The sequence below is a fragment of the Ammodytes marinus genome (assembly GCF_949987685.1).
Source record: "Ammodytes marinus genome assembly, chromosome: 12".
NCBI lineage: Eukaryota > Metazoa > Chordata > Actinopteri > Uranoscopiformes > Ammodytidae > Ammodytes > Ammodytes marinus.
This window is the reverse complement of record NC_137216.1, coordinates 21,913,732-21,938,643: the sequence shown is the minus strand read 5'-3', so window position 1 is coordinate 21,938,643 and position 24,912 is coordinate 21,913,732. Positions and strand designations below refer to the sequence as shown.

The 24,912-nt window shown below is 40.3% G+C and overlaps 3 protein-coding genes across 3 annotated transcripts in view; 1 reads left to right on the top strand and 2 right to left on the bottom strand.

Annotated features, from left to right (window-relative positions):
* The first annotated feature begins 336 nt into the window (after window positions 1-336).
* LOC307258893 (RCC1 and BTB domain-containing protein 1-like) lies at window positions 337-10,129 on the top strand. Its single transcript, XM_080038560.1, has 12 exons — window positions 337-453; window positions 2,372-2,636; window positions 3,840-3,990; window positions 4,092-4,258; window positions 4,964-5,122; window positions 5,234-5,341; window positions 5,672-5,814; window positions 5,896-6,086; window positions 6,810-6,936; window positions 7,037-7,188; window positions 7,333-7,463; window positions 8,983-10,129. Exons 2-12 carry the CDS (start codon window positions 2,508-2,510, stop codon window positions 9,121-9,123), a joined length of 1,599 nt encoding a protein of 532 aa, XP_079894686.1. The 5' UTR covers window positions 337-453; window positions 2,372-2,507; the 3' UTR covers window positions 9,124-10,129.
* Window positions 10,130-10,498: 369 nt separating this feature from the next.
* phf11 (PHD finger protein 11) lies at window positions 10,499-19,958 on the bottom strand. The gene is made up of 17 exons (XM_080038493.1): window positions 19,731-19,958; window positions 18,707-18,811; window positions 17,735-17,868; window positions 17,516-17,559; window positions 17,338-17,417; window positions 16,908-16,981; window positions 16,756-16,805; window positions 15,872-15,948; window positions 15,751-15,773; window positions 14,886-14,956; window positions 14,687-14,775; window positions 14,568-14,575; window positions 13,858-13,954; window positions 13,197-13,338; window positions 12,243-12,590; window positions 12,081-12,152; window positions 10,499-11,462 (listed from the first exon to the last, which is right to left on the bottom strand). The coding sequence occupies exons 1-17, from the start codon at window positions 19,839-19,841 to the stop codon at window positions 11,386-11,388; spliced, it is 1,602 nt and encodes a 533-aa protein (XP_079894619.1). The 5' UTR covers window positions 19,842-19,958; the 3' UTR covers window positions 10,499-11,385.
* Window positions 19,959-24,462: 4,504 nt separating this feature from the next.
* Window positions 24,463-24,912, bottom strand: part of mcf2lb (mcf.2 cell line derived transforming sequence-like b) — a gene marked incomplete at its 5' end in the record, with an annotated part of 37,629 nt that continues 37,179 nt past the window's right edge. The window contains 2 exons of the mRNA XM_080038492.1: window positions 24,463-24,591; window positions 24,776-24,879. Coding sequence (XP_079894618.1) covers window positions 24,515-24,591; window positions 24,776-24,879 — 181 coding nt within the window. The 3' untranslated portion in view covers window positions 24,463-24,514. The remainder of the gene's footprint in view (window positions 24,592-24,775; window positions 24,880-24,912) is intronic.

Below are 24,912 nucleotides of genomic sequence, written 5' to 3'. Positions count from 1 at the left end.
CTTGGTCAACTCTAGATAATGCTGAGTTCTGGGTTGATTTCTGGAGCTTTGGACTCAATACATTGCCATTTTGTAGTCTGCTTTTATTCAAACATCCAGACAATAAGAAAAAATAGGCTACAAAGCTTAGAATTATACGTTTTTCATCCAAAAAGTACAATTATCTCGTTTAAAATGAACAGCTCTACGTACTGGATCCAGAGATACAGATACATCTCACTATTCTGCAATCGATTATTTGAGTCTTTTAATCACGTGACATTGTTGTTTTCCCCCTCGATCCCTCACTTCCGCAAATAAAGCGTCAGAGCAGTAGAGTGCTGTGGTCATGGACATAGGGCTGTGGTAGCTTGTGCAGAAAGTGAAAACAGCAGACATACCGACCCGTGCGTCATGGTGAAGCTGTCAGCAGGAACCGTTAACGGCACCACAAACAGACCTATCCCCTAAAAGGTGAGTTTAATAACACTTTTCTGTGACTGGAAGCTGTTTTTTTTCTTTCTTCCGGACTACATCGTTGACCGCTGAAAAAAACAAAGCTAGCTCAGATTAGTTTGACTTTCCAAGCGGATCAGTCTAGTACCGACTCCGTTCACTTTGCCGCGTTGTGTTGTGTCAGCTGGACGGTTTGCTGAATAATGCGTTTATAAACAATGGCCCCACATTAGCCAGCTGTCAGCTCACTGCTTTAATGTACCAGTGGAGAAGAGCAAGGCAAGCCAAGTGTTTGCGTGGCAGGTTTAATATAACACATTAGTTACACAGGTGGAGGAGGGGATATTATGATTTGTAACAACACATCAAAAACATCTGTGACTTGACCTTTTAACACACCCGTTAGCTAAGAAATGATGTTAAGCGCTCTAGGTAGCCTTCATGAGCTGTTTTAGTTTTACTGAAACTTATGTCTAGATGTCTATGGTGTGTGACTGTAGAAATCCCACCCTTTAAGCAGCTGTTTTCTTGTTTACATTTTATTGTAAAGTTACAACAATGTCTACTAAGAATGATCGAAGTCAGAACATTAAGACTTAAACCAGATAATGTATCAGGTGACATTCTCACAGATTGAAAATTAATTTGTGATTTAGTCATATTTAAAACTTAGGCTACAGTTTCCATATGACAAATGTTGGTTGGGTAGGCCAATGCACTACGGACAAAAGTATTGGGCCAGTTACAGGAACTGTTATGACATCCTATTCTCAGTCCATATAGGCATTAATATGGAGGTTGTCCCCCTGTTTCTACGCTTCCTACAAGAGTGTGTCTGTGGGAACTTAACTGCAGGGACAGAAAAGGGCCTTGCTCAAACAGTTCCCACAAAGTTGGAAACATACAATTCTCCAAAAATGTCTTGGTGAGCTGAAGCATTAATATTTCCCTCACTGGAAGTTGGATTGGTCACTCAGAACATGTTTCCACTGCTCCTTGTCATTATGAATGGTCCCAAACATTGTACTATGATTTTGAAGAAAAAAAAGATACAAAATACTGGTTGTACAGTATGTCCTCTACCTGGTACATGAAACTCAGCATTCTGCTAGTGCCTCCCAGCTGCGGTATGAAAGCTCTTCTCCCTTTTAATAATTAGCTGAGAATAAGTCAACTCTCTTGGGAATGTGTATACTATGCATGGCACTTACCTTTATGTTAATTGTAAGACTGAGGCAAAACAATAAGTGTGTTTCTCTTTGGGTTGTTTTGATGCATGTAGACAAATTTTACTCTGAGGGAGCTTTATACATTCCGGCCCTGATCTGTTTCAGCTAATTTTACACCACATGACCCCACTTCCTCTCTAATCTTCTCGGTTAGATCACGCTTAGTATTATTCCGTATTTAAGCCAACCATCTCTGTACGTTTTTAAAGCCTGTTTGTCCAATTAAAACAGTTTTAAAAAGAAATAATGTTTTGACTTTGCTATAGAATGCCTTCCCTCCCCAAGTTTAAAACTTGTCTTAATATGTAAATATCAAGTTAATCTTGTCCCAACTCAGATTTTTGTGTTTAAACGTGGAGTCAGCAATTCTGGATCCACAAACGCGATCCACAACCTATCTGTACCGTGTGTGCGTGTGCTGGAAAAAAAATACAGTGTTAATACACAGCCTAGGCTCTGTAAACGCACATGTTGCCAGCTGCAGTGGGCCCCCTTTGTTTACAAACGCTTTGTTGACATACCAGTTCACAGAGCCTAGGCTATTTAGCCTACATTGATACCCAGGTAGGAGATCACGGCAATGACAATGATATTGACAAAAAAGGATTTTTGACAACAATGCATTTTTCCAGAATCGTTGACTCCACCTTGAAGTGCATTGCCTCAAATAATTATTATATCCTTCCTGACTAAGTATATTTTCCCAGCACTGGCAGCTTCTCCTGCCCCCACCCGATCCTTCCCCCTGCCCCTGTCCCCTGCCCTGCCGTCGGGTTGAGGTCCATCCCTCCACCGCCCCCAACCCCCCCCCCCCCCCCCTCCACACGGACTCCCAGCCAGTGCATGATGGTGGATGTAACCAAATGGCCCCTGTTCAGCCTGATGGGGTCCCAGGACCTCTCCGCCATACGCAAAACCTGCGTGTTTGGAACGTCCGCCAACGAGGCCATCTACATCACCAAGGAAGATGAGGTGAGAGGTCAGAGGGAACAACACGTTTAATCAAAGCTAAAGGGGAAGTCATTGTTTACATTTTAAGAAGTCAACTGCTACTTCACTCATAGTTAGAGAGGGTGCTGTTGGTTTTGCACCTTTTATCCATCAAACTACAAACCAGCTCTATTTTACTGTAAGTTTTAGGCTGCTTTTTGTTGGGTTTTTGGATTGCTACCTTTTTAAAAGCAGCCATTAATTTCATTTTGTGCCTGTTTAAAATTAAACTTTGATAAGACAAATTAAAATTGCTTACAAAGAAGGTAGTCCAACAAACAGAGGACATACTGCTTTATTTCCATTCTGGGAAAGTTGCTGTATTGTGATAGGGTGATGTAGAGGTTACCAGGGGCTGTCTTGTGAAGTCTCTATTGCTCTTGGGCCAAAAAATTGTCATGCAACTGCAATTCTCGTCAGCTCCACTGAGCATTTTGGTGTCTTTCAGCTCTTTATTCTTTTTAAATGTATTTTCGTTACTCCTCGCAACTTTATTGTTTTGCTTCAGTCTCAGAACCTTGCACTGTCCAGACTTTGCAAACAGCAAACAAACAACGTTCACAAAAAAAAAATTAGGAGCATTTTGCAGCTAAACTTGAAGAATATTTTTCACAGCTTGTTTTGCTGCCCCCAAGTGGCCAAAATATCAAGTAGGGCAGCTTTAACACAATAGAAATGTGAAAATAGGCTGCAGAAAAGCATGTCAGTGAACATGTCTGTATCTTGTATCTTGCATGTCAGCATATTATGTCAGAATTAATATGTTTACTTCAGAAATGCATTAGGTAGCCTTAAGTTTATTTTTTTTATCTTTGTATGCCAGTGCACCTGTCCTTTGCTCGTCAGCTCTCTGTATCAGAGCCGTTCTGTACTGATGTATGTATGTGTGAGTGAAAGGAGTGAAGGTTGGTGTCAGCAGACCTACAGTAGCTACACCTGCAGCTCCTATCAGTGTTGTCTGCTGGTGTTAATGATGCCTGTGTTGCCTGGAATGTGACCTGTTACCTAGTCGACTGAGTGGGGCCGTAGCTGCCTGCTTAGCCCTGCTTATCACTGATCCACATTACTTGATCTCTCTCTCTCTCTCTCTCTCTCTCTCTCTCTCTCTCTCTCTCTCTCTCTCTCTCTCTCTCTCACTCTCACTCTCTCTATTCTGTACCTATACTCTCTTTCTCCACACTACAGGTGTATGTGTTTGGGTTGAACTGCAGTAACTGCCTGGGGACGGGGGACAGCCAGAGCACTATCGTACCAAAGAAGCTGGACTTTCTGAGCGGGAGGAAGGTGGTCAGCCTGAGCTATGGCAGCGGACCTCACGTCCTGCTGGCCACAGAGGGTATAGCAGCTGCAACAAATGTTTTAATCCTAACCATATTCAAAGTTTGATTTTTTTTTTTTAAATGCTGCAGAATGATTTATCTCCTTGTTATTTTTAAGATGGAGAGCTTTTTGCCTGGGGCCACAATGGTTACAGCCAACTGGGAAACGGGACGACCAACCAAGGGGTGGCGCCTGTGCTGGTGTCCGCCAACCTGCTCAATAAGAAGGTCACAGAGGTGGCCTGTGGCTCTCACCACTCCATGGCTCTGACCGACACAGGAGAAGTGAGTGTGTCTGCTGTGAAATAGCTGCAGCAAAATAAATCTGTTTCAAACCACTTCTAAAGATAAAGGTGATTCAGGGAGTGCTTAGTTACACAGACCAGCTCAGGGCCCTCAGTCCAATCACATCTGTAGTTTATCCTTCTTAGCTGAAAACTTAAAAACAACCATGCCCAGCCTAAGGACACTATTATGCTGCAAACTACTGCAAACATAGGCAGCTTCACACTGCAACACATGGTGTTATCCTGCTGGTTCCCAGGTACATCCAAATGTCGTGTTCTTCACTGTGGTTGATATTCACAAAAAGAAGATCTTGTTGAGTTAAATTGAGATGTGTGAGTTGTTAAAAAAACACGTCACTTTCTTGCCAAATTAGAAAATAAAATTGATATTACTTGCAAGTATACACAGTGCATATGATGCTACCACCAGGAGCCATGAAACTTAACTAACCAGAAAGTTTTCTTGGGCCAATAAATAGCTTCCTCTTAGGGAGTTTGGTGACAGAATTTGCAGCATACGGCACATTTGGGAATGAATAATATTTTTTGTGTGAAAACAACCTAGTCTTGGAGGAAGAATTATGGGATATTTAACTCGTCATCATTTTGAAAATGCATGGACATTATAAAATGCCCTGCTTTGAATGAGCTCTCCTTCTATCATTTGAATGTTATGTCTTCACTCTTTTTTTCGTTCTTCCAGGTTTATGCATGGGGCTACAACAACTGCGGTCAGGTGGGTTCAGGCTCCACAGCGAACCAGCCCACTCCCCGCAGAGTTTCCAGCTGCCTGCAGAACAAAGTGGCGGTCAATATCGTGTGTGGTCAGACCTCGTCTCTGGCTGTGGTGGACAATGGAGAGGTGACTGTTTTTCATTTACTGTATACTGGGGTTTTTCACATTGCATTATCCATGTCCATGTTATCCATTATCCCGCCGCATCAACATATAGTTCTCTCCGTGTCTCTGCAGGTGTACGGTTGGGGCTACAACGGGAATGGACAACTGGGACTTGGAAATAATGGCAACCAGCTCACTCCCTGTCGCCTTGTAGCTCTGCAGAGTTTATGTGTTCAACAGGTGTGAGATGACACACTCACTCAAAGCTTTATACTCAAATACTTGGTCTCTTCATAACAACCCTTAAACCACGTTTTCAACCTTCACCTCTTCCATCACATTAGTATTCCATTTACAATATTAAAGATTACATTCGGGAAAGTTTATCCAGCAAATGTGTGTTCCTTGAATGATCAAAATTGTCATCAATGTTCTTTCATTAGACACATTTTTAGATAGATGTATCAATCTTACCAACTAAGCATCTTAAAAATTGTTTTTTAAATATTAACTTTATCAATTTAAAACTTGTAGGTCTTTCATTTCCAAAAAATGTTCTTTCCTTACCAGATTGTCTCGGGCTATGCCCACTCTATGGCACTAACAGACGAAGGCTTACTCTTTGCTTGGGGTGCCAACACATATGGACAACTAGGCACCGGAAACAAGAGCAACCAGCTGAGTCCAGTTCAGATCATGACTGAGAAAGAGAGGTAAGCACGGCTATTGTCACAAATGATAAACCCTCTTCTTACCGTTTTATACAATGCTCTATTTTTTGTCTTCTTTGATAGGATTGTGGAGATTGCTGCTTGTCACTCCACGCACACATCAGCTGCTAAGACCCAGAGTGGGCAGGTGTACATGTGGGGCCAGTGCAGGGGCCAGTCTATAGTGCTGCCTCACCTCACACACTTCACCTGCACCGATGACGTCTTTGCCTGCTTCGCCACCCCCTCAGTTATGTGGAGGCTTCTTTCCATGGGTAAGACATGAACAGTATCATGTTTGCTGCCAATAAATAACCCAAAAAAGGTTTCTGTTCCTGATGACAATTGAATCAGTTCTTCAGTCATGTGACCTAAAACTTAAAATGGGTTGGTCAGCGCTGTGAACACTGAGTTTACTTAAACTCACTCCATTGTCATGGAGGAATGGCGTTGCAAACGTAAACATCTGTATGCGCCAACGTTTCAGATGTCGGATAATTCCTGAAGGCACCACCAAGGTGGTAAATCATGTATAGTCATTCTCCATTAAAACTCAAACTAATAAATATTTCTTCATTATGCATTTTTCACAGCAGACATTTTGACGTCTGTAGTAGGAGAGGAACAGAAGTTACCATTAGTATTAACAATGGCTCGTTTCTATTTAAAAAGCCCCAGTAAGCTGTGACAGTGAGCTAGCACGTACAGTACCAGGAGCCTAAAACTGAAGCAGCTAAATGGAATTCAACCATCATACATTTGCATTGAAGAACACGTTAAATAAAACCTTATCAAAATGACTATAGGACTTTTTTGTTTCGCCTGTAAATACAAGTCATTTTATTTCCCTAATGCTAGCTTGGTGTGTGTGTGTGTGTGTGTGTGTGTGTGTGTGTGTGTGTGTGTGTGTGTGTGTGTGTGTGTGTGTGTGTGTGTGTGTGTGTGTGTGTGTGTGTGTGTGTGTGTGGTGCGCACGTATTGTTGTTTCCTCTCTCCAGAGCACGATGACTTCTTGACCGTGGCTCAGTCCCTGAAGAAAGAGTTTGACAACCCAGAGACAGCCGACCTCAAGTTCTGCATTGACGGCAAATATATCTACGTCCACAAAGCAGTTCTCAAAATCAGGTCAGGGACTTAACCTCACAGCTGTCACTTTTTAAGTTATGATACTATGGAATATTAAGTCATGAAATATTAAAACAACATCTCTATTCATGTGGTACAGGTGTGAACACTTCCGATCAATGTTCCAGTCCCACTGGAATGAAGACATGAAGGAGGTGATTGAAATAGACCAGTTCTCCTACCCGGTGTATCGTTCCTTCCTAGAGTTCCTTTACACGGACAATGTGGAGTTGCCTCCCGAGGACGCCATTGGTCAGAACCCCGCACACACACACACACACACACACACACACACACACACACACACACACACATGCGCGTCACAGCCTGATCTCTACTGACATTTCATTGTGTTTAATACTCACAGTGTTGATGTCTGTGTCATTGCCTTGACAGGGCTACTGGACCTGGCCACGTCCTACTGTGAGAACCGCCTGAAACGTCTGTGTCAGCACATTATAAAGAGGGGAATTACAGTTGAAAATGCTTTCTCCCTGCTGTCTGCTGCTGTGCGCTACGATGCAGAGGTCAGTCTTCACCCTCACTCTATCAGCTGGCATGTGTTTGTCATCTTCATTAAAGGATCGGTTCACAATTTTTCCAAGTCCTTCTTAAGAAAATAGTCCACTGCTCTTTTGTTCATTGAAATAGTTTGAACTGACAAAATCCAAAGTCCTTCCAAAGTGTATCCAACACTTATATACAGTACCAAGCAGTTAGCTAAACTTAGCTAAGTTAGCTAAACCAAGATGACTAAGTTGTCCAGAAAAAAAAACTACAAGCAGGGAATTTGTAAACATATTATCATATTGTGTGCAGATACAATTTGGAATACATTCTTGCACAGAGTGAGGACTTTGCAATTTGTCCCGTATCACATACATTGGGGAAGGAATATATTTTTTATATAAATATGATTAATTTGTTGGACCGTACACTACAAATCCCCTCAGATGCATCAAAGAATAAATGCAGGTACGGAAGACATTCAGTGTGTATGACACTTAAGGCGAGAAGGTAGTGGCATGCCTACAAAAAAACTGCAAATAAATAAATAATAAGATTTGAATTAAAATTATCAAATAAGTGAAAATATGAAACAAGAAAAAAAAACATATAGTCTATTAGATAAATGATAAATGTGCAAAACACAAAACTGTGAACTACATAAAGATTTGACATTCTGAAAAATTAAGGTTGATTATTACCACATTATAAAATGTATAATTTATAAACGGCCAGTAGGAACAGGAGGAAAGATTACTGCAAGCAGAATTGGTATCAAGTTACATACGGTCAGCTGACTGTTGTTTTAAGAGACACTTGAAAAAATTGTGCACCTATCCCTTAAACATAGGCCCATATGAAGATAAGAGATAGGACAGGAACTGGGGAGTCTAGGCGCCGTGTGGAGTAAAGCCAACAGGTGAGATGAATATCCTGGAGATCATAGTGGTGATGGGTGGAGGGGGAGCAGCATATATGACATAATGTGATTTAGCAGGAAGATCATTAGCCAGATGAGGTGACATCACAAGTTTTTTGTTTTGGGTAACACTGTACAATAAGATACACAAAATTGTAGTAACCACTACATAGTTATGCATTACCTACTACATTTTTTTGTTGTAACTACTATATAGTTATGCATTTGTCTTTTATTATTTATATTTACATACATTTTCTTTAGTAACTAGTTTTTCATTACCTACTACATTGTTTTTTTTTATTTAGATTTTTTTTAGTAACTACTACATACTTATGCATTAACTACTACATATACCCCTTTCCCACCCATGGGAACCAAGTTCCAGTTCCAGGCTGTTGCTGGGGCACACAAACCTATGTAGTAGGTAATGCAAAAATATGTCGTAGTTACTAAAAAATATATATATATATATATGTAGTAGGTAATGCGTAACTATGTAGTAGGCCTAGTTACTTAAAAAAAACCTATGTAGTACCTTAGGTAATGTATAACAATGCAGTAGTTACTACAATTGTGTGTGCCTTATTGGAAAGTGTTACCTTGTTTTTTTCATTCAGGACCTGGAAGAGTTTTGCTTCAAGTTCTGTGTCAATCACCTGACGGAGGTGACCCAGACCGCTGCTTTCTGGCAGATTGACGGCAACATGCTCAAAGATTTCATATGTCGGGCCAGTCGCTGCGGAGCTTTCAAAAACTGAACACTCCATCTAAGGTGATCACAGAATACAGAGGACGTTTGGTTGACAGCGGGAGTGAAATCTCAAAGGACTTTATCACTCCCAGTCGGCTCAAGTTACCAGTGGTCACACACATAGCAAGTCTTTATCATCATCATGGTCAAATCATTACACAGCACAACCCAGTTACAGTAGCAATTCGCCACAGTGCCTGACTGCCGAATCATTTACACATATTGTGTAAAGCAGCAGCTGAACCGCTATATCAAGTTGTTGTTTCTATTAACTTGAAAGATTCTTGCCAGTTACCTGATATCACTTTATATTTTTATATTATTCTGTTTAAATGACCAAGTTACTTCTTTAGCGTTTGCACTTGTTTGAAACTTTTTGAATATGATTTTTTTCCTCTTTACTAGAAGAGTGTGTCTGAGTTTGGAGGTTGAGGTAGACTTATAAAAAATCAATACAGATTCAAGGCTTTATTGATTCCTGTTTAGGTCAAATTCCAGTCAGCGTTTTTAAGTCCTTTTGGCTTTTCCTGTTGCATTGCTGGGGTGGGATCTTCTGCTTATTTGTTTTAATATGGTCTTAAACTGTTACAGATTTGTTTTTGTGGATTCCGTAGGTTGGCAAGTTTTGCTTTGAGCAGCTAAAACTCCATAGAATAAAAATGCTTAAAAAAATGTAAAGCAACATTTATTCTGCATGAATGGCAGTTAAACTTGCCTGGATGCAAGTTGAAGCGAATGTATGGAGCCATTAAAAAATCAGTTTACAATAAGGCATGTGGCCTTGTAAAAGCTTATATTGTATCGGCCTGGACATGTTGAAAACAGTATTTTACAGTATTCACATTTATGAAGTTTAGTATAGTGTCATCTGCACTCCTGCTTTGATACCATGTTTGTCATTTTTATGCAGAATATTTCTACTTTAAAAAAAAGTTGATTGTTATGTCTATTGATTGATACAGAGTATTAAGTTATGAAGTGCCAGTAAAATGTCTTTACCTTTGCAAGCATATGAATACAATTACTCTTTGCTCTTGTGTTCTCTGTAAAGATGTACTCATATATACTAAATTGCAATTAACCTTATTGAATGAGAATATTTGAATGTATAAAAGTAATATATGAGAAATGACAATCATTTAATTTGACCAGTGATTAACTCAATAACATAATAATACCATTATCTGTATAGTCCCACTGTGGTAATTTAAACAGCTTAAGTTGAGGACATTTTCCGTAGTTTGGGCCCTGGTTGCGGGCGGTGGATGCTTTGGTCTTACAGTTAGCTTTTTAGTAACATATCTCGTTCTGCCAGCTTTGTATCTTTTATACCAATGTTATTCTGTCTTCAGATATTTTGGCTGAGATACAGATCCTGAGGTGATGATATTACTGTAGGTTCTGCCTTGACTTGGTTTGCGATAATTTTTCAATTTGCAGTTTGGTGTTTGAATAGTTAAGTAATCTAAAGCGGTTTGTTAATTTATAAATAAGTAATGTTAAGTAATTCAGAGCCTGACATACAGCATATTTCACAACTGGTAAAAATAGTTAATTCACTGTTTATTAGAGGCAGGGGTTAGTTGATTGAATGATTGATATATGCAAACATTCATGAAATTGTAAAGACTCTGTAACAGTAATATAAAAGTATATATGAACAAGAAAACAAAAGATGAATCATCTTTGCTTAATAATGGACTCTGGGAATGTGTGCAGAAAAATGTAACTTTCCATTATAAGAACCAGAAGAAAGAGTTAGTGGAACAATACATCCCAGCTCAACATGATGAAAAGGAACAAACTACAGTGCAAAAAAACATTTCAAAAGAATCTCATATTCTTAACATTTAAAATATTCTGGCAAACTTGGTTAATTGGATCTGGAAAATGTTCCAGAAAAAAAGTCTGTCCAATACCTCAAGTTCAATACAATGCATTGAATACATTTCACAATAACCACAGTTCTGTGTGACTTTTCTAACTTCTTCTACAATTGATTTCTGAAAGCATCGTAATAATTGGCTGCAATCTGAGATCGCATTATAAAAACATGACATTTACCAATGACAACTATTGGTACAGTTGCATATTTCCACATCCAGCCCCTTCTAAAATTTTAAGGCATAATCAATGAAAATTATTATGAAGTACACATTTTGTATGGAATGCTAAACATGTCAGTAAGTGTAACAGTGTAAAACAAGTCACGGCTGACAAAAAGAACTGTAAACACTGATCCATGCATGTTCATATCGGTGCTGCTGACTCAGCTCTTCAGTGCAGAGACGACCTTGTCCATAGCTGCTGCTGCCTTTTGCAGCTCCATTTGTTTCCTTTGTAACTCTGTCAAAACAATACGTTGTCTGTTAGAATTTTTTTTTAAATTATGATACATAAGTAAAAGCTGTATTTTATGGAGCTCCAAAGTGTTCAATATTAAATAGCAAATTGTGAAATAAATTATCACATTCATATCTGTGGATAAACCTTAAGAAAATAGTTAACTAACGTTACACTGGCTCAACTTTCCTCACTCTAAACTACTTTTTCAAACTGCTACAGTTTATACATATTAAAAAAGGTGGAGTCAGCGATTCTGGAGAATGTTGTTGTTGAAGTCAATTTTCTCAAAATCAGTGAATATCTCCTCCTCACAATCCGCTACCTGTCCATACTGTGTGTGCACTGAAAAAATATCTGGTGTAAATACACAGCCTAGGCTCTGTAGAAATGGTATGTAAACAAAAGGGGGCAGTTTACAGAGTCTAGGCTGTGAATTAACACTAGTTTCTTTCTCCAGCAGGCTCACAGTATGTACAGGTAGCGGATCGTGAGGAGATAGTCACTGATTTTGCAAAAAAACTAATTTTGACAAGTTAGCATTTTCCCAAATTGCTGACTACACCTTTAGTATAAAGTGTCAAAGTGTGTAACCGAGGGACCAATCACAGTTCAGTTCACCTTTATGTTGCTTGGCCACAAGCTCTGCCAGTTTCCCAGAAGTTGCCATCACAGTCAGGGCACGATCATAATCTGTGTTGAGAGGATAGAAGTCTTAATATTCCAGTGTTTAAGACATGATGTGAGAGACAGAGATACTGTACTTGTGAGTTCTATTTTTACCCTCCTGGCTGGCACGGCTTGACTGAATTCTGCTGGACAGTTGGTTCATCTCTAGAATGAAATCGGTGAAGATGGCCTGTGTGCATCCGGCCGCGTTGCAGCCCTCCCAGAAGCTGGCAGAATCGATGCTAAGCGCGGGGTCAGAGACGAGGGCAGTGGACGTGGGGATGAGGGGTATGCAGAGGGTTTGAGGTAGAGCTGAGGGAATGGTAGGGCGGGCGCACAGAGGAGAGCCAGTCATCCTGCAGGGTTGGCTTTGGTCTGGAGAGTGAGGGGGGCCGGTGGAGGTCTGCTGAGGTGCACAGAGCCCAGCGGTCTGTAGATCAGGACTCTGCCTCAGACTAGGCGCTGAGAAAAAGACACGTTTACATTAACATCACAGACTTCCAGCAATATAATTCCTGTTTGAGTTTTGAGTAATTTGCAAACTTCATGGAAGTATGGCACCTTCCCCGAGACAAGGGCTGTATAGTTATTTATTTCAAAGGCTTTTACAAATATATTGTCCTCTCATCCACCCTTCAACATGCTCTCTGTACGGTGAGCTGTAGCAGCATTACAACTGCAAAAAAAAAAACTTTGCATGACCAGTCACAACGTTTTTTTTTAACTGCCTACTTTAACTGTCTTTATTTAATTTTTTACAAATGTGATTTGAATCAAATTATTGGATTCAAATGCCATTGATTCATTAGGATGAATTTTGAACTTGACCCATTTGATATGTTTTGTAAATTTGGGACGCTGGCCAAAATATGCGTAGGTGCACTTTGTAGAAATGCACATAAGACTTTACATTTGTGATTGTTTACAAATCTGTGATTAGGAAACTTCAAAAAGTCATGGGTTGCATGTAAGCACTATTTACATTTCTTGCATCATCATCATCTCAAAAGCAACTTTTTTTTGCTGCAACAAATGTTCCAGTTTTTGTAACGTTTGATTACACTTCACCTTCATCTTCTATGGTTTCCACCTCCACCTCATCAACCAAAGTCATGCAGGAAGATGTCATTGTTATGGTGGAGAGCGACGCTAGCGACTCTGACTCCATGAAGATATGCACAGGGCGCAGCAGACTCTCTGACTCAGCGTCCTGAGAGGAACACATTATTATTACATAGCATTATTGATATGGTGCCATATCTATTCATAACATTTTTCTGATGTCAATATTTTACATTATGTATAACATATCTCATTGACAAAGTTATTTCCAGTATTTACATTTGTACATATTGTATAACAATGTTCATACCAACTTAATTATTCACTTCTTACTCTTATATTGTTAGATTTTTATTGTTGGTTTAATCTTGTGGCCTTAAGCACATATTCTTTACACCTGTTTCTATTCTAAATTGGAGCAACTGTAACAAACCAAATTTCCCCCCGGGGATCAATAAAGTATTTCTGACTCTGAAACACAGGACGTATCTAATGAGTCGATAGTCTTGCTTTTGGTGATATACACATACAACATATAATTAATCACATATGCAAAGTATTTCGATTGTGTGGTTTGAATATTAGTAGAACTCTTGAAATGCTCAATGGAGTATAACATAAGCTATGAATGGGAAAACACGTTTGACCACAATGTGTAACAACTCACTGATATAAATGTTTCCTCATCATCTTTGGTTTCATCTCTGGTCACATCCTCCAGTGGATTTCCTTTGGGAGACCTCTCGGGATTCTCACTGTCTTTTCTGTGAGTGAAGAACATTGTCAAAAAAATTAAAAATAAAATTACACAAAAGAGAGACACTATGCAGTTATTTTACAACAGTCCTGTCATAAAAAGCAAGATTTCATTTTAAATAAATGGTGACAATGTTTTAGGCCAGTTTCTGGTGGTTATATTGGTTTTAATTTTCCTCTAACATATAGGACTGCAAGAATGATAATTTGATTGAGTTTCAGTAGATCAGTCAATATAGTGCTCATTTAGTCCAAGCAGTAGAAAATGCAAAGAATTCACATTTCTTGATTAAATGACTTTAACAATGATCAAATTTTTCGCAGATTGATTTGTTTACAGTTTATAAGTCAATAAAGCAGTTGTTTTATCACTAGTTTTGTGGTTATCAACACCAAAATAAATGACATAACATACCACGGAAATAAGTAAGTAAGTAGCTACAACAATACCTGAACAGCTATAGTTTGTTTTGAAGAACTGTTCTGTTACATAGCTTTATACCATATTTAAGCTGTGTTTCTTTTTAGGGCGCCAATGTCCAAAAATGCTTATACATTGTATATATTCTAAAAATCTACTTAATTTATGTGAAAAAAAAATAAGACTTTTGAGGAGCTCACCTGATCAACTGACACAGTCCACAAGAAGTGAGGGATTAAAGAAAAAAAGATTAATCAGATTATTAAAAACATTCTGTCTTTTATGATGATACTGAGGAATAATCAAAGGTTAGACTCACTGGGGACTCTGGAACACAGTTTACACTTTCCTCTAAATCAAACTCTAATGGGCCGAACATTGCCATCTCTGAATTAGGTTCATTATCGTCTGTGGAAGAAGGAACAAAAAAAAAACAATCTGTAAATGAACGTGCTTAACCTGCATAGGATACATTCTCTCATAGGATACATTCTCTCATGTGTTCTTCTTCTTCATACCTGAAGAAGTAGAACTTAAAATGTTCTTTTTCCGGCCATTACGTTTACGCTTCGATGGCATCTCGTCCGGTCTGTGACAGAGGAGAGAGATCAGGTGTTATAACAATTGTAATTTACATTTTATAAACAGTTTATGGAACGTGAAAAGTGCTGGGACCAAAAGGAACTAAAGCAAAGATGTCACCGTAAAACAAAATGTGTTCTTTTTGTTGTAATATTTTTTTCCTTGCTGCTATGAACAATTTTGCCATAGGCCTATTGTGATTATTTTTCTGTTTTTATATAGTATTGTATATATATATATTGAACAAACTATAGAATACATTGATGATATTGGACTGATAAAAAAAAATATATAATAATTTCCATTATGAGATACTTCCTAGAATATTTTCACATTTACTCTGTATGTTTACAATTTGAAAAGGTCAGTAACACGTGTGTATATATTTATATGTTTTAAGAGCTCACTGACCTGAAATTGTATTCGTACAGAATAGTGTTACTGCCGTCCGCTAATTGGACGATTTTTGAGTGAGAACCTATAGCCTAGCCCAAGCCTTTATTAAATGTTGTTGTGTGTCTATTTGAGCTTCAGCTGACGAAGGTTTGAGAAATGAAACGCTGTCACACGAATTGAGCTTAAGTGACAGATATTTTGGATACTGCACATCCGTCACACTTAAGCAGTAACTTTTTGGAAATTGCAACCTGAAGTTATAAGGTGCCAGAAGTGTGATATTATACAAATAATGATTTGGGCTGTCATTATAGCTGCTAAAATTACACAGATGTTACAAAACACTGAAGGAAAACAAGCTAAAACCTAAAGAACATCCAGCATTGCAAATGATCGCATACTTACTTGTCACTCAAAGTCCTCAGCCTCTGTTCCAAAGCAAAAGCATAATGATTAGAATCACTGAATCATTCTGCAAGTGGAAATATATAAAAAAAAAATGTAAGTAACTGGTTTAATACGGCACCTTAGAAAATGAACAAGTTGTGCTGTTGGATGAGTCACTGCTGTAGACGACGGTTGGTCCGGCTGAGGAAGAATGACCTGAAAACAAGAAAGACATTTAATCGTTAATTTAATAATAACATGTGAAACACATGTAGGGATGGGGTCGATCCGAAACAATTTCGGTATCGGGTCCAATATGGCCGAAATCTACGTATCGGATATCGGACTGACAACTCCGATATAAAAATCATTTTTTTATTTATTATTATTATTTTTTTTTTTTTCAAATTATTTAACCTATGAAAGAGCGAACCGCGCGAGCAGGCAACGACGTTCGGTGGAGGGATAGAGGACACAACTTTCAAGTTAGATATACAGTACATATCAGTGTGTTAGCCACTGAGCTAACCAAAGCTAATCCCAGTCAATGAAGTTGAGAGGCTTCTGCTCTGTGCTCTGCGAAGAGGCAGGGAGGAGGTTTGGTGGAGCTTAGTCCTGAGTCTTATGTTTACAAAACAATGCCAGCACAATGTAAAATACAGCCAGAGTAGGGAGGGCTGTACAGATAAACACACCACCACATACTGTAGTGGGGCAGAAGTGATCATTGAGAGGGATTATTTTTGTGTGACTCTATGATTTATATTTTCAGTAAAATATTGCATAGTCTGCCTTTAAGATAAACCTACATGCATTTGTGTATATTTCTTGCCCTTTTAAATTAGAGTGGCTGTGTTGCTTAAGCCTTCCTAACTTTAAACATAGCATCACCACCAACAAAGGAATGTATAATAATTATGATATCGTATCGGCCGATATCCAAAACCCAAATATCGGAATAGGATCGGAACTAAAAATAGTGGATCGGTGCATCCCTAGACACATTCACTGAGCAGGACTTACCGTTGGTGTCGCCCTTATGTGACTGAGGAGCATGTTTTTTACAATACGACCTATAAAAAAAGAAGATATGCCCGGTTGTTAAAACATATAAGATATTGTTATTCAGAGGAGATAAGTTTTGGACTTATAAAGAAAGACGTGAATCTACTTACATAATTATTCTATCAGACAAACTTTCCAAGCTGATATTCCCTTCTGTCTTCCTACAAGCAGGGCAGTGTACCTCCTGGAAACATGGATACCGTTACTTGCTAGGCAGCCAGGGTGTTGGGGTCTTTGGAGTTTAACACTGGGATAGTTATTTAAACTTTGAATGTTTGGGCTACAGAAACGCATTATGTATCCAAACATGGACATGGCTTATTCCTCCATTGTTGCCCACAGAAATGAATGAAGTAACATCAATGAGCCACATCATTAAACTGGTTGACAAGTTCATTTATTATAATGAACACATCATCCTGCTGTAAAGTCTTCATTAATTCGCCCCAGGAAATAATCCAAAACACATGCACTAATCACCTCCTGCTTGAGTGACATTTGCTAAAAGTGACAGTGCCCAAGAGTTGTTATGAGTCAAACCTTAGATGATCCGGCTTCACTGGGATTTTTGGAAGTTTTGCTCTTTGTGACGGAGGAGGCACATCCATTTACTGAACCGCCTTTTGGAATTGAAAAGGTAAAAAAAAATAAAAAAAATAAACATATAATAAATGAATGTATGTTACACTTTGGAAAGTGTTAGGGAAATGGCACTTACTTTCTTTACTCTTCATCACTTCATAGTGTTTGAGGCAGTACAGGCTGAGGAGTGAAAACACATGACAACAGTTTTACAACCAAACCAATATTTTAAATAAATAGATAAATTATTTCAAAGGATTCATTCTCAGCTACAAGTAAACAAAGTTGTTTTGTTCCAACAAATAAATACAGTATACTGCATCAAGGATGTTTTAGAACACAAGATTATACTGACACATATTTCCCCTTGACTTCGTCCTCAATAGTCTGCGCTCCTTCTTCGACAGCACACGGGTAATGGTAGGACTTCTTGCAGCGTCCGACTTCACATCCAGCAGTGGCCCCCTTTTTCTTACATTTTTTACAAATCTAATGAAAACAAATGAGTAACAACTGTTACGTATGGCCATGTGTTTTGTTGGTGTGTGTGTGCCTGTCTCTTAGACCCTGTTTCCACCTGGCATTAATATGTGGTTCTGAGGAATCCGATCGTTATATGTAAATGTAATATGCTTGTTCACACCTGGCCTTAACAATGCGTCTTCTATGCGCGTTTGCGATCCGGATTCGAATTCCCCGCGCTGTATGGAAATCAGCTCGTACATCATTTCCGCTTATACACTCCATCTTCAATGTTTTCTGTTGTCTGTTTACCTGCAACGGTGCGCTTTTATGACGTGAATTGTCGCGTGAATGAGTACGTGTTTCCGCCCAGTCACTCGCCGCAGTTGAGTGGGCGGGGCCTAATGTGTATGAGATGCGCATACGCGTTTCCACTGTTAATGGGTATGTGGATAAGTGGTCTCAAACCACCTCCGAATGTGGATAATTTCAATGCTCATTCAATGCGCATTGAGCGTGTTTCCACCTGTAGTTAGCGCGATCGGATCCTAAAAACCACATATTAATGCCAGGTGGAAACAGGGTCTTAGTTTGCCACTGATTGAGTGAGCTCAGGTCTGCTGAGCCACTCAAACACAGGTGTGGTCAATTAGCTCTGCTGCTAGGGGCAGTATATAAGCGGGAGAACTTGTGAATAAATTGTCTCCCTTTGTGCCATTATATCTTCAATCCATATAACATCAATTGTTACTCCCTGGGCTGGTCCACATCGGGATGTCACAACAACACAACTTAAAATAGCCTCCAGCAAACAATGAATGGATTGTGAGACCGTTTCATTTCTGAAAATGTCAGCTATCTTTACCAGTAGTTTTCCTCGTTTCACCTCATCCAGCACATCATCCACAGAGAAACCAAACAGGTCGTCAAACTGTGGAGTATCCCGGCAATAGATACCAGAGGAAAACAACTGTGGAACAGACACAACACAAGTGAGGACAAAATATACACTTTAAGTTTTCACATTCATTTCAAGTTCTCAGGTGGACATCCTCAGTGTTAATAAAACACAAAGATATCCAGTTTACTGTCATAGTAGAGGAACTTAACCAGCTGTGGGTGTGTGTGGGCGTCAAATATCTGAAGCATACTGCTGTGGAGGTGTGGCAACAAGGCTGTAGAACTCTCCAAATGTTCAGAGAAGAAATTGCCCTTAAAAGATGATCAGGATAGCTACTGATTACTTTTCTAATAATCAGTGTTTGAATTCAAATACTTTACATAAGCAAAATGTATTTGTAGGCCAATAAGTAAATCTGCAATGCCATAGTACATCCAGCTGTAAAATAAAATTCCGGTACTGTATCCACTATCCAGTAGGCCTACCTCAAGTTAGTCAGTTAATGAAAACAAAGGGGCGTGTAACCACTCAGTGAGGCGCATGTGCGAAGTACCCTACAAAATTTGCATTCGAAATAAAATGTAGTGCAGTTACAGTAGAAGCAGAGGATTTAAATACTCAAGTAGCCTACCTGCATCTTAAATAGTACGTGAGTAAATGTAGGCTACTTCATTACATTCACAGTTAATAAACACATGCAAATGATTCAAGAGGAAACAGCTCAATGTGTTAACCACATATTTTATCAACTATGACTGAATGAGCTCCACACTAAACTGTTCTCTGTCGACAACATGTGTGTAGCCCTCTTCTCCTTTAATTAAGCTCCAAGAGAGAGAGAGAGAGGGAGGGGGTGTTCTCCTTTCCTGTGGCTCGTGCTTCAACCCTTAACATAGCGTGCTAACTTTTAGCTCAGGCGTTACTCACTGGAAGTGAATGAAAATGCATTCTGCTCATTTACTATCTATGATTCTGCCACTATACTTACCAAACAGTTTTGATGAGCAGTGACTTCATCTTTCGTCGATAGAGCCCCGGTGGTCTTCGTCTCTTCGGACCGTTGACAAAGTATGCAGGACACTTGGTCCCCGTTGTCCATTTTTATCAACTAATGGCGGATTTGCTATTTGTCGGGATAAGGTGTTTAAGCATGTTTAAGCATGGTTGCAGTCTATTGACATGAGTCCCCGTTTACATCGTAGCCGCTTAACTGTTCATTAATCATTTCCTTACTTTCAAATAGCAGATTTTAGCAGATTCTTCTGGTTGCGGGTTGCCAGGTTTCTTCTTGAGTACCCCCATCGAGTAACCAAAATCCCAAACGTTGGTTAGTGAAATCCCTTGAGAACTAAAGTTACTCATGTACATTTTTTATCTTATTTACACAACGAACTAAGCTATAGGTTTCACCGACAAGATAATCAGGGCTTTATTTGGTTTTATTTCATTTTTATCTTATTTGTTAAATTTGAAGTTTGTTTTAGTCTCCAATCTCTCCAAATAGTCACATTTATCTCTTAATATGAGAATATGCCATTCAGATCATTTTAGCACTGCTGCCCCATCCTGTTTCATTCAAAAATCAACATGATTTTTTTTCATTATAAAATGGCTATTTAAATTTGAACTAAAACATAATATTTTTCAATTATATCCACTTGCATGAGAGTTTTCATCCATAGCCCCCGCTAAGAGTTTAACATTTCTTGAAATCAAAAAAGCGGCCAATGCAGTTGTTAACAATTAATTTTTTTTAAATGCTTAATTTAATTTTCACAAACTGCATAAAAAAAGAAAATCACGGTTTTCGGATTTAAATTGGCGGGTTTTAACAAACGTGGCAACCCAGTTGGCCAGTTTCACTTTCGTTTCTGGTCTCTCGGTTCATAGTCTCGCAAAGCCAGACCAAACTACAGCAAGTAGTAGGGTCTGGAAGCACTCTGTTTAGAGCCGTCTATTCGGGTGGGGAAACCGGGGAAACTGGGCTAGCCTGTTTGTATTTGTTTAAACCAATCACAATCATCTAGGGCGGGGCTAACCCCGGGAAGCAGCAGCGGTGTCCTGCAAAATAGTGCCGGGGGGGGACTTATTTTGATGGAACGTCTTTACGTCCAGAGACTGTCAGAGAAATGGCTAAACCCGCAAACGCCACACAAAAACTATTAAAGACAAAAGGAATATACATAGTGTGTTGCTTTCTAACCAGCATGTCAAGACACCATACACTTTAGCCCCCGAGGAGCTCACGGGATAACTTAACCGGAGTTAACTAGCCACCCACGTAGTGTTATCTCTGGTAACATTATCATCGGCGGTTGAGAGGACGGCTACGGCGGTCGAGTAGAATTTTTAGCATTCGAGAACTTATGTCACCACCTCCTATCGCTGTAGTCAGAGCCGTAGTCCGTCTGTTTACAGGCAGAACAGGGTTTTGACGTTGTGAGCGCTACACCAACTGCAGCAAAAGTAGCCGTAAAGGTGAGAACACACCGGGCGCGTTGGGTGTGGTGGGCGCGTTGAAAAATCCTATTTTTGCATAGGGAACCATTGGTTGGGGCGCGAGGATCCGTTGGCCGCGGCAAAGCGTTGCTTTAGGCACTTTGGGCGCGTTGCCAAAGCGTCACCGCGCCGGCAAAGCGTCAAAAAGCGTCACCGCGCCGGCAAAGCTTCAAAAAAAAGATGAAAATATTGAACTTTCAACGCTCCGGCGCGTGACGTTTAGCCGCGTTGGCCAATCAGCGGTGAGCTTGACCCTACGTCACTGGCAGAGAGCCGGAGGACAGAAAAATCTGAGACAGAATGGAGGCGCAAATAATCACCGCTGTGTGTGCGAGACCGTGACAACACAGAGGCAAACACCGAGTAGGAAATGTATTTACGGCTGGCTGCCTGGTGCTGTATGAAGCAGCTCGGGGTTACAAGACGTGGGGAAAGTGAACCAGGAGCAAATAATCACCGCTGTGTGTGCGAGACTGTATAAACACCGTGGAGGAAATGCGGCTGGCTGGTGATATGAAGCCGCTCGGGTGGGGAAAGTGAGCCAGGAGAATGGGCTTCCTGGTTAATTCAGTGAATATGTGTGGCTGTGCTTAAGCCGATAAACCAAGTTAGCACCGGTCGGATAGCGTTAGCTAACTCACCCGGCTGTGTGCGGCCACCACCTCCATATAATGAACCCAAACACAACGGCTAAATCCGGGGAACTTTCACAACGAGTACAGCGAAGCACCGGTGTTTATGCCTGCCCTATAGGCTATCTACGCCAGCCACGGTCCCGTCACAGCCAGGTAATGTAGGCTACTTGCCTTTATTTTCTACTGCCCTGTGCACAATGCTGCTGTAAATGTGTTTGGTATGGTGCTGCCTTGCTGTTTGTGTTCATTTCCGAGTGGCGTGAATCTGCAATGCTGTTTTAAGGCTATTTGTTCCGTTCACTTGCTGTTTATTTGTTTTTTGGCACAATTGTTGGCCGTGTAGGTGTTGTTTTTGTGTGGACATGAACGCTGTTGTGTCGGGTCGGATCTGATCGCAGCCATGGTTGATTAGGGGAATAAATATATCGGGGGAGACTAGCTGCGTAGCTCCGTTCCTCGGACTCCCACAAAAGATAGAGCGCAGCGATGGGGATTATCTCAGCCATGGTTGATCAGCAATAGAAAAAGCGGGGGGAAATAAGTTTCGTGCGGGCTCATCTACGTAGGCCATGACGTAGGCGCGTTGCTTTTGGGCGCGTTGGACCATTTTTTGACACAAAATGACCACGCGCCAGATCGGGCGCGTTGGTCGCTTTGGCCCAAAGCGCCAACGCGCCCGGTGTGTTCTCAGCTTAAGAGTTGCTAGGTGATAGTGGAAGCCGTTGGAATCTTTCCCCGTCGCTAAAACACCGCTGCATAGTCCCTAATTCACCAAAGAAAGGGAACGGCGGATCTTAATCTAGCTGGTTATAAGGTCCGGTGCTCAATTCAAACCCCCACGCTTCATTTTCCAGAGTTTATGAGGGTATTTCTGCCCGGGGGTAGTTGTACAATGAAGTTGGACAGCTAGGCTAAGCTAGGATGCATCCCGGACCGCCGCCGCCAATATTATTATCCCGAAGTATCGCCACACTTTATATCTGTCTACAGTAATGTGACTTCTCACACCCTGTGTGTGTGTGTGTGTGTGTGTGTGTGTGTGTGTGTGTGTGTGTGTGTGTGTGTGTGTGTGTGTGTGTGTGTGTGTGTGTGTGTGTGTGTGTGTGTGTGTGTGTGTGTGTGTGTGTGTGTGTGTGTGTGTGTGTGTGTGTGTGTGTGTGTGTGTGTGTGTGTGTGTGTGTGTGTGAGAGAGAGAGCGCTGCACATAAGCACACGGGTTGACTGAGCGAATTGTTTCCGAATTTGAGGGGGATCACAATAGGGGAAAGCCAGCAACCGGGGGCTGCGTAGCTTTTCGACGCAAGCGAATAGACGCTGGCGGAAGTGGTCATGCCAGACTACTCGGTTCATGATCTGAATTAGGGTTGGCCCTAGCCTGGCATTCCCAGATCTGCCACTAGGCGCTGGCAAATTAAATTTGCTATCGTTCAAGATATCAGGGTCTGGATTTCCAGGCTAGGTTGGCCCCCTATGTCGTCTGCAAACCAAAAATGCTGCAGATGTTTTGGCAATGCATCGTTTAGCCTACTTTAAGTCGTAGAAAAAATTAATCAGTGTTGAGCTATGAACAGTGATAAAGAGACAAGACATTAAAGTACTTTACAGAAGGAAAAAAGAAACTGTGACTGAATTATCACAAGTCATTTTATGTATAAAAAAAATAATTGACAAGTCAAAAAGTAGTTACATCACCATACTTCATGTACAATATAGCATCTCAAATAACAAACATTTCATGACAGACTGATATTAACGAACACTATCTACATTCAGTACATAATCCCAGCACGGGGGAATAAATTAGCGCTATACAGTGATCTCTGAATATTCACACGGGGGAACATTTCATTTTAAATGTAGCATACATGAAAACCCATAGAGTTATTAGACCATGAGGCCTGCAGAGACTCCGAAAGACAAAAGCTCACACACAAAGTCCGGGCAGTTGGTGGCAAGACAGGTTTCCATATTGACAATGACAACAGAGAGACAACTGAGCAAACAAAAAAACAGAAAAAAATACACGTGGGCTTATTGTTTTTCACAAATAAATAAACAGATGTATTGGTGAATTGACTCTCAGTAAAACATTCATTCAAGCTGAACAAGCTGTGCATATTTCTCTCCCTCCCCTTCTTTACTTCTTTATTTACAATAGCAGTGGATTTATAAACTCCTGGGTGAATTAGTGCAGAGGAACACAAAGACAACTGTCATCCACATATGATCAACACATTTCTCTTCACTTTGAATGAAAAACAAATAGATGCAAAATTAAGATCAGTCCTGCTGGCCCATTCATATATGACATTATATTCACAGGAATCCTCTGTTCTTCATAAAAAAATATACTGACAACTGTATGACTAGAGGAAGTTAACTGTACTGTGAGATTACTGTGTGCGATGCATTTATCTATCCAGTATTTTCACCTCACAATTGTACCACAATCAACTCATAACATGTGCACATGTATGACATACTATTTTAATAGTTGGTGCATGTGCATGATTTTTTTTCAGTGAAAACCTGGCAAAATTCCTATGAGTACCGATGCTGGCAATCCAGCACAGATAACCATGTGATGCTAGCATTTGAGAGGGCAGTTTGGTGATGGAGAAAGTGCTAAGTAAGGAGTTTAGGTTTTGATGTCGGATAAGCTTGTGTAGGTCTCACCGCAGCTAGACGACGTGCTGAGGTTTCCAGAGCCACTGCCTTCTTTAAGGAACGAACACACACACACACACACACACACACACACACACACACACACACACACACACACACACACACACACACACACACACACACACACAGGGTCAATGTCAGATTAAGTACTTTTGCTTTAATATCTGTAAACGTGTCACAACACTTTATGTTGGATTGCTTGTTTGTATACCTGAACTGGTGAGAGACTGGCAAGACTTGGACTTTCCAATAAGTGTGATGAGATTAGCAGATGGGATCCAGCCCTCCTTAGAAGTGCTCAAGTTGCGAACAAACCTGCATGGCCACAAACACAAGGTACTATTAAAA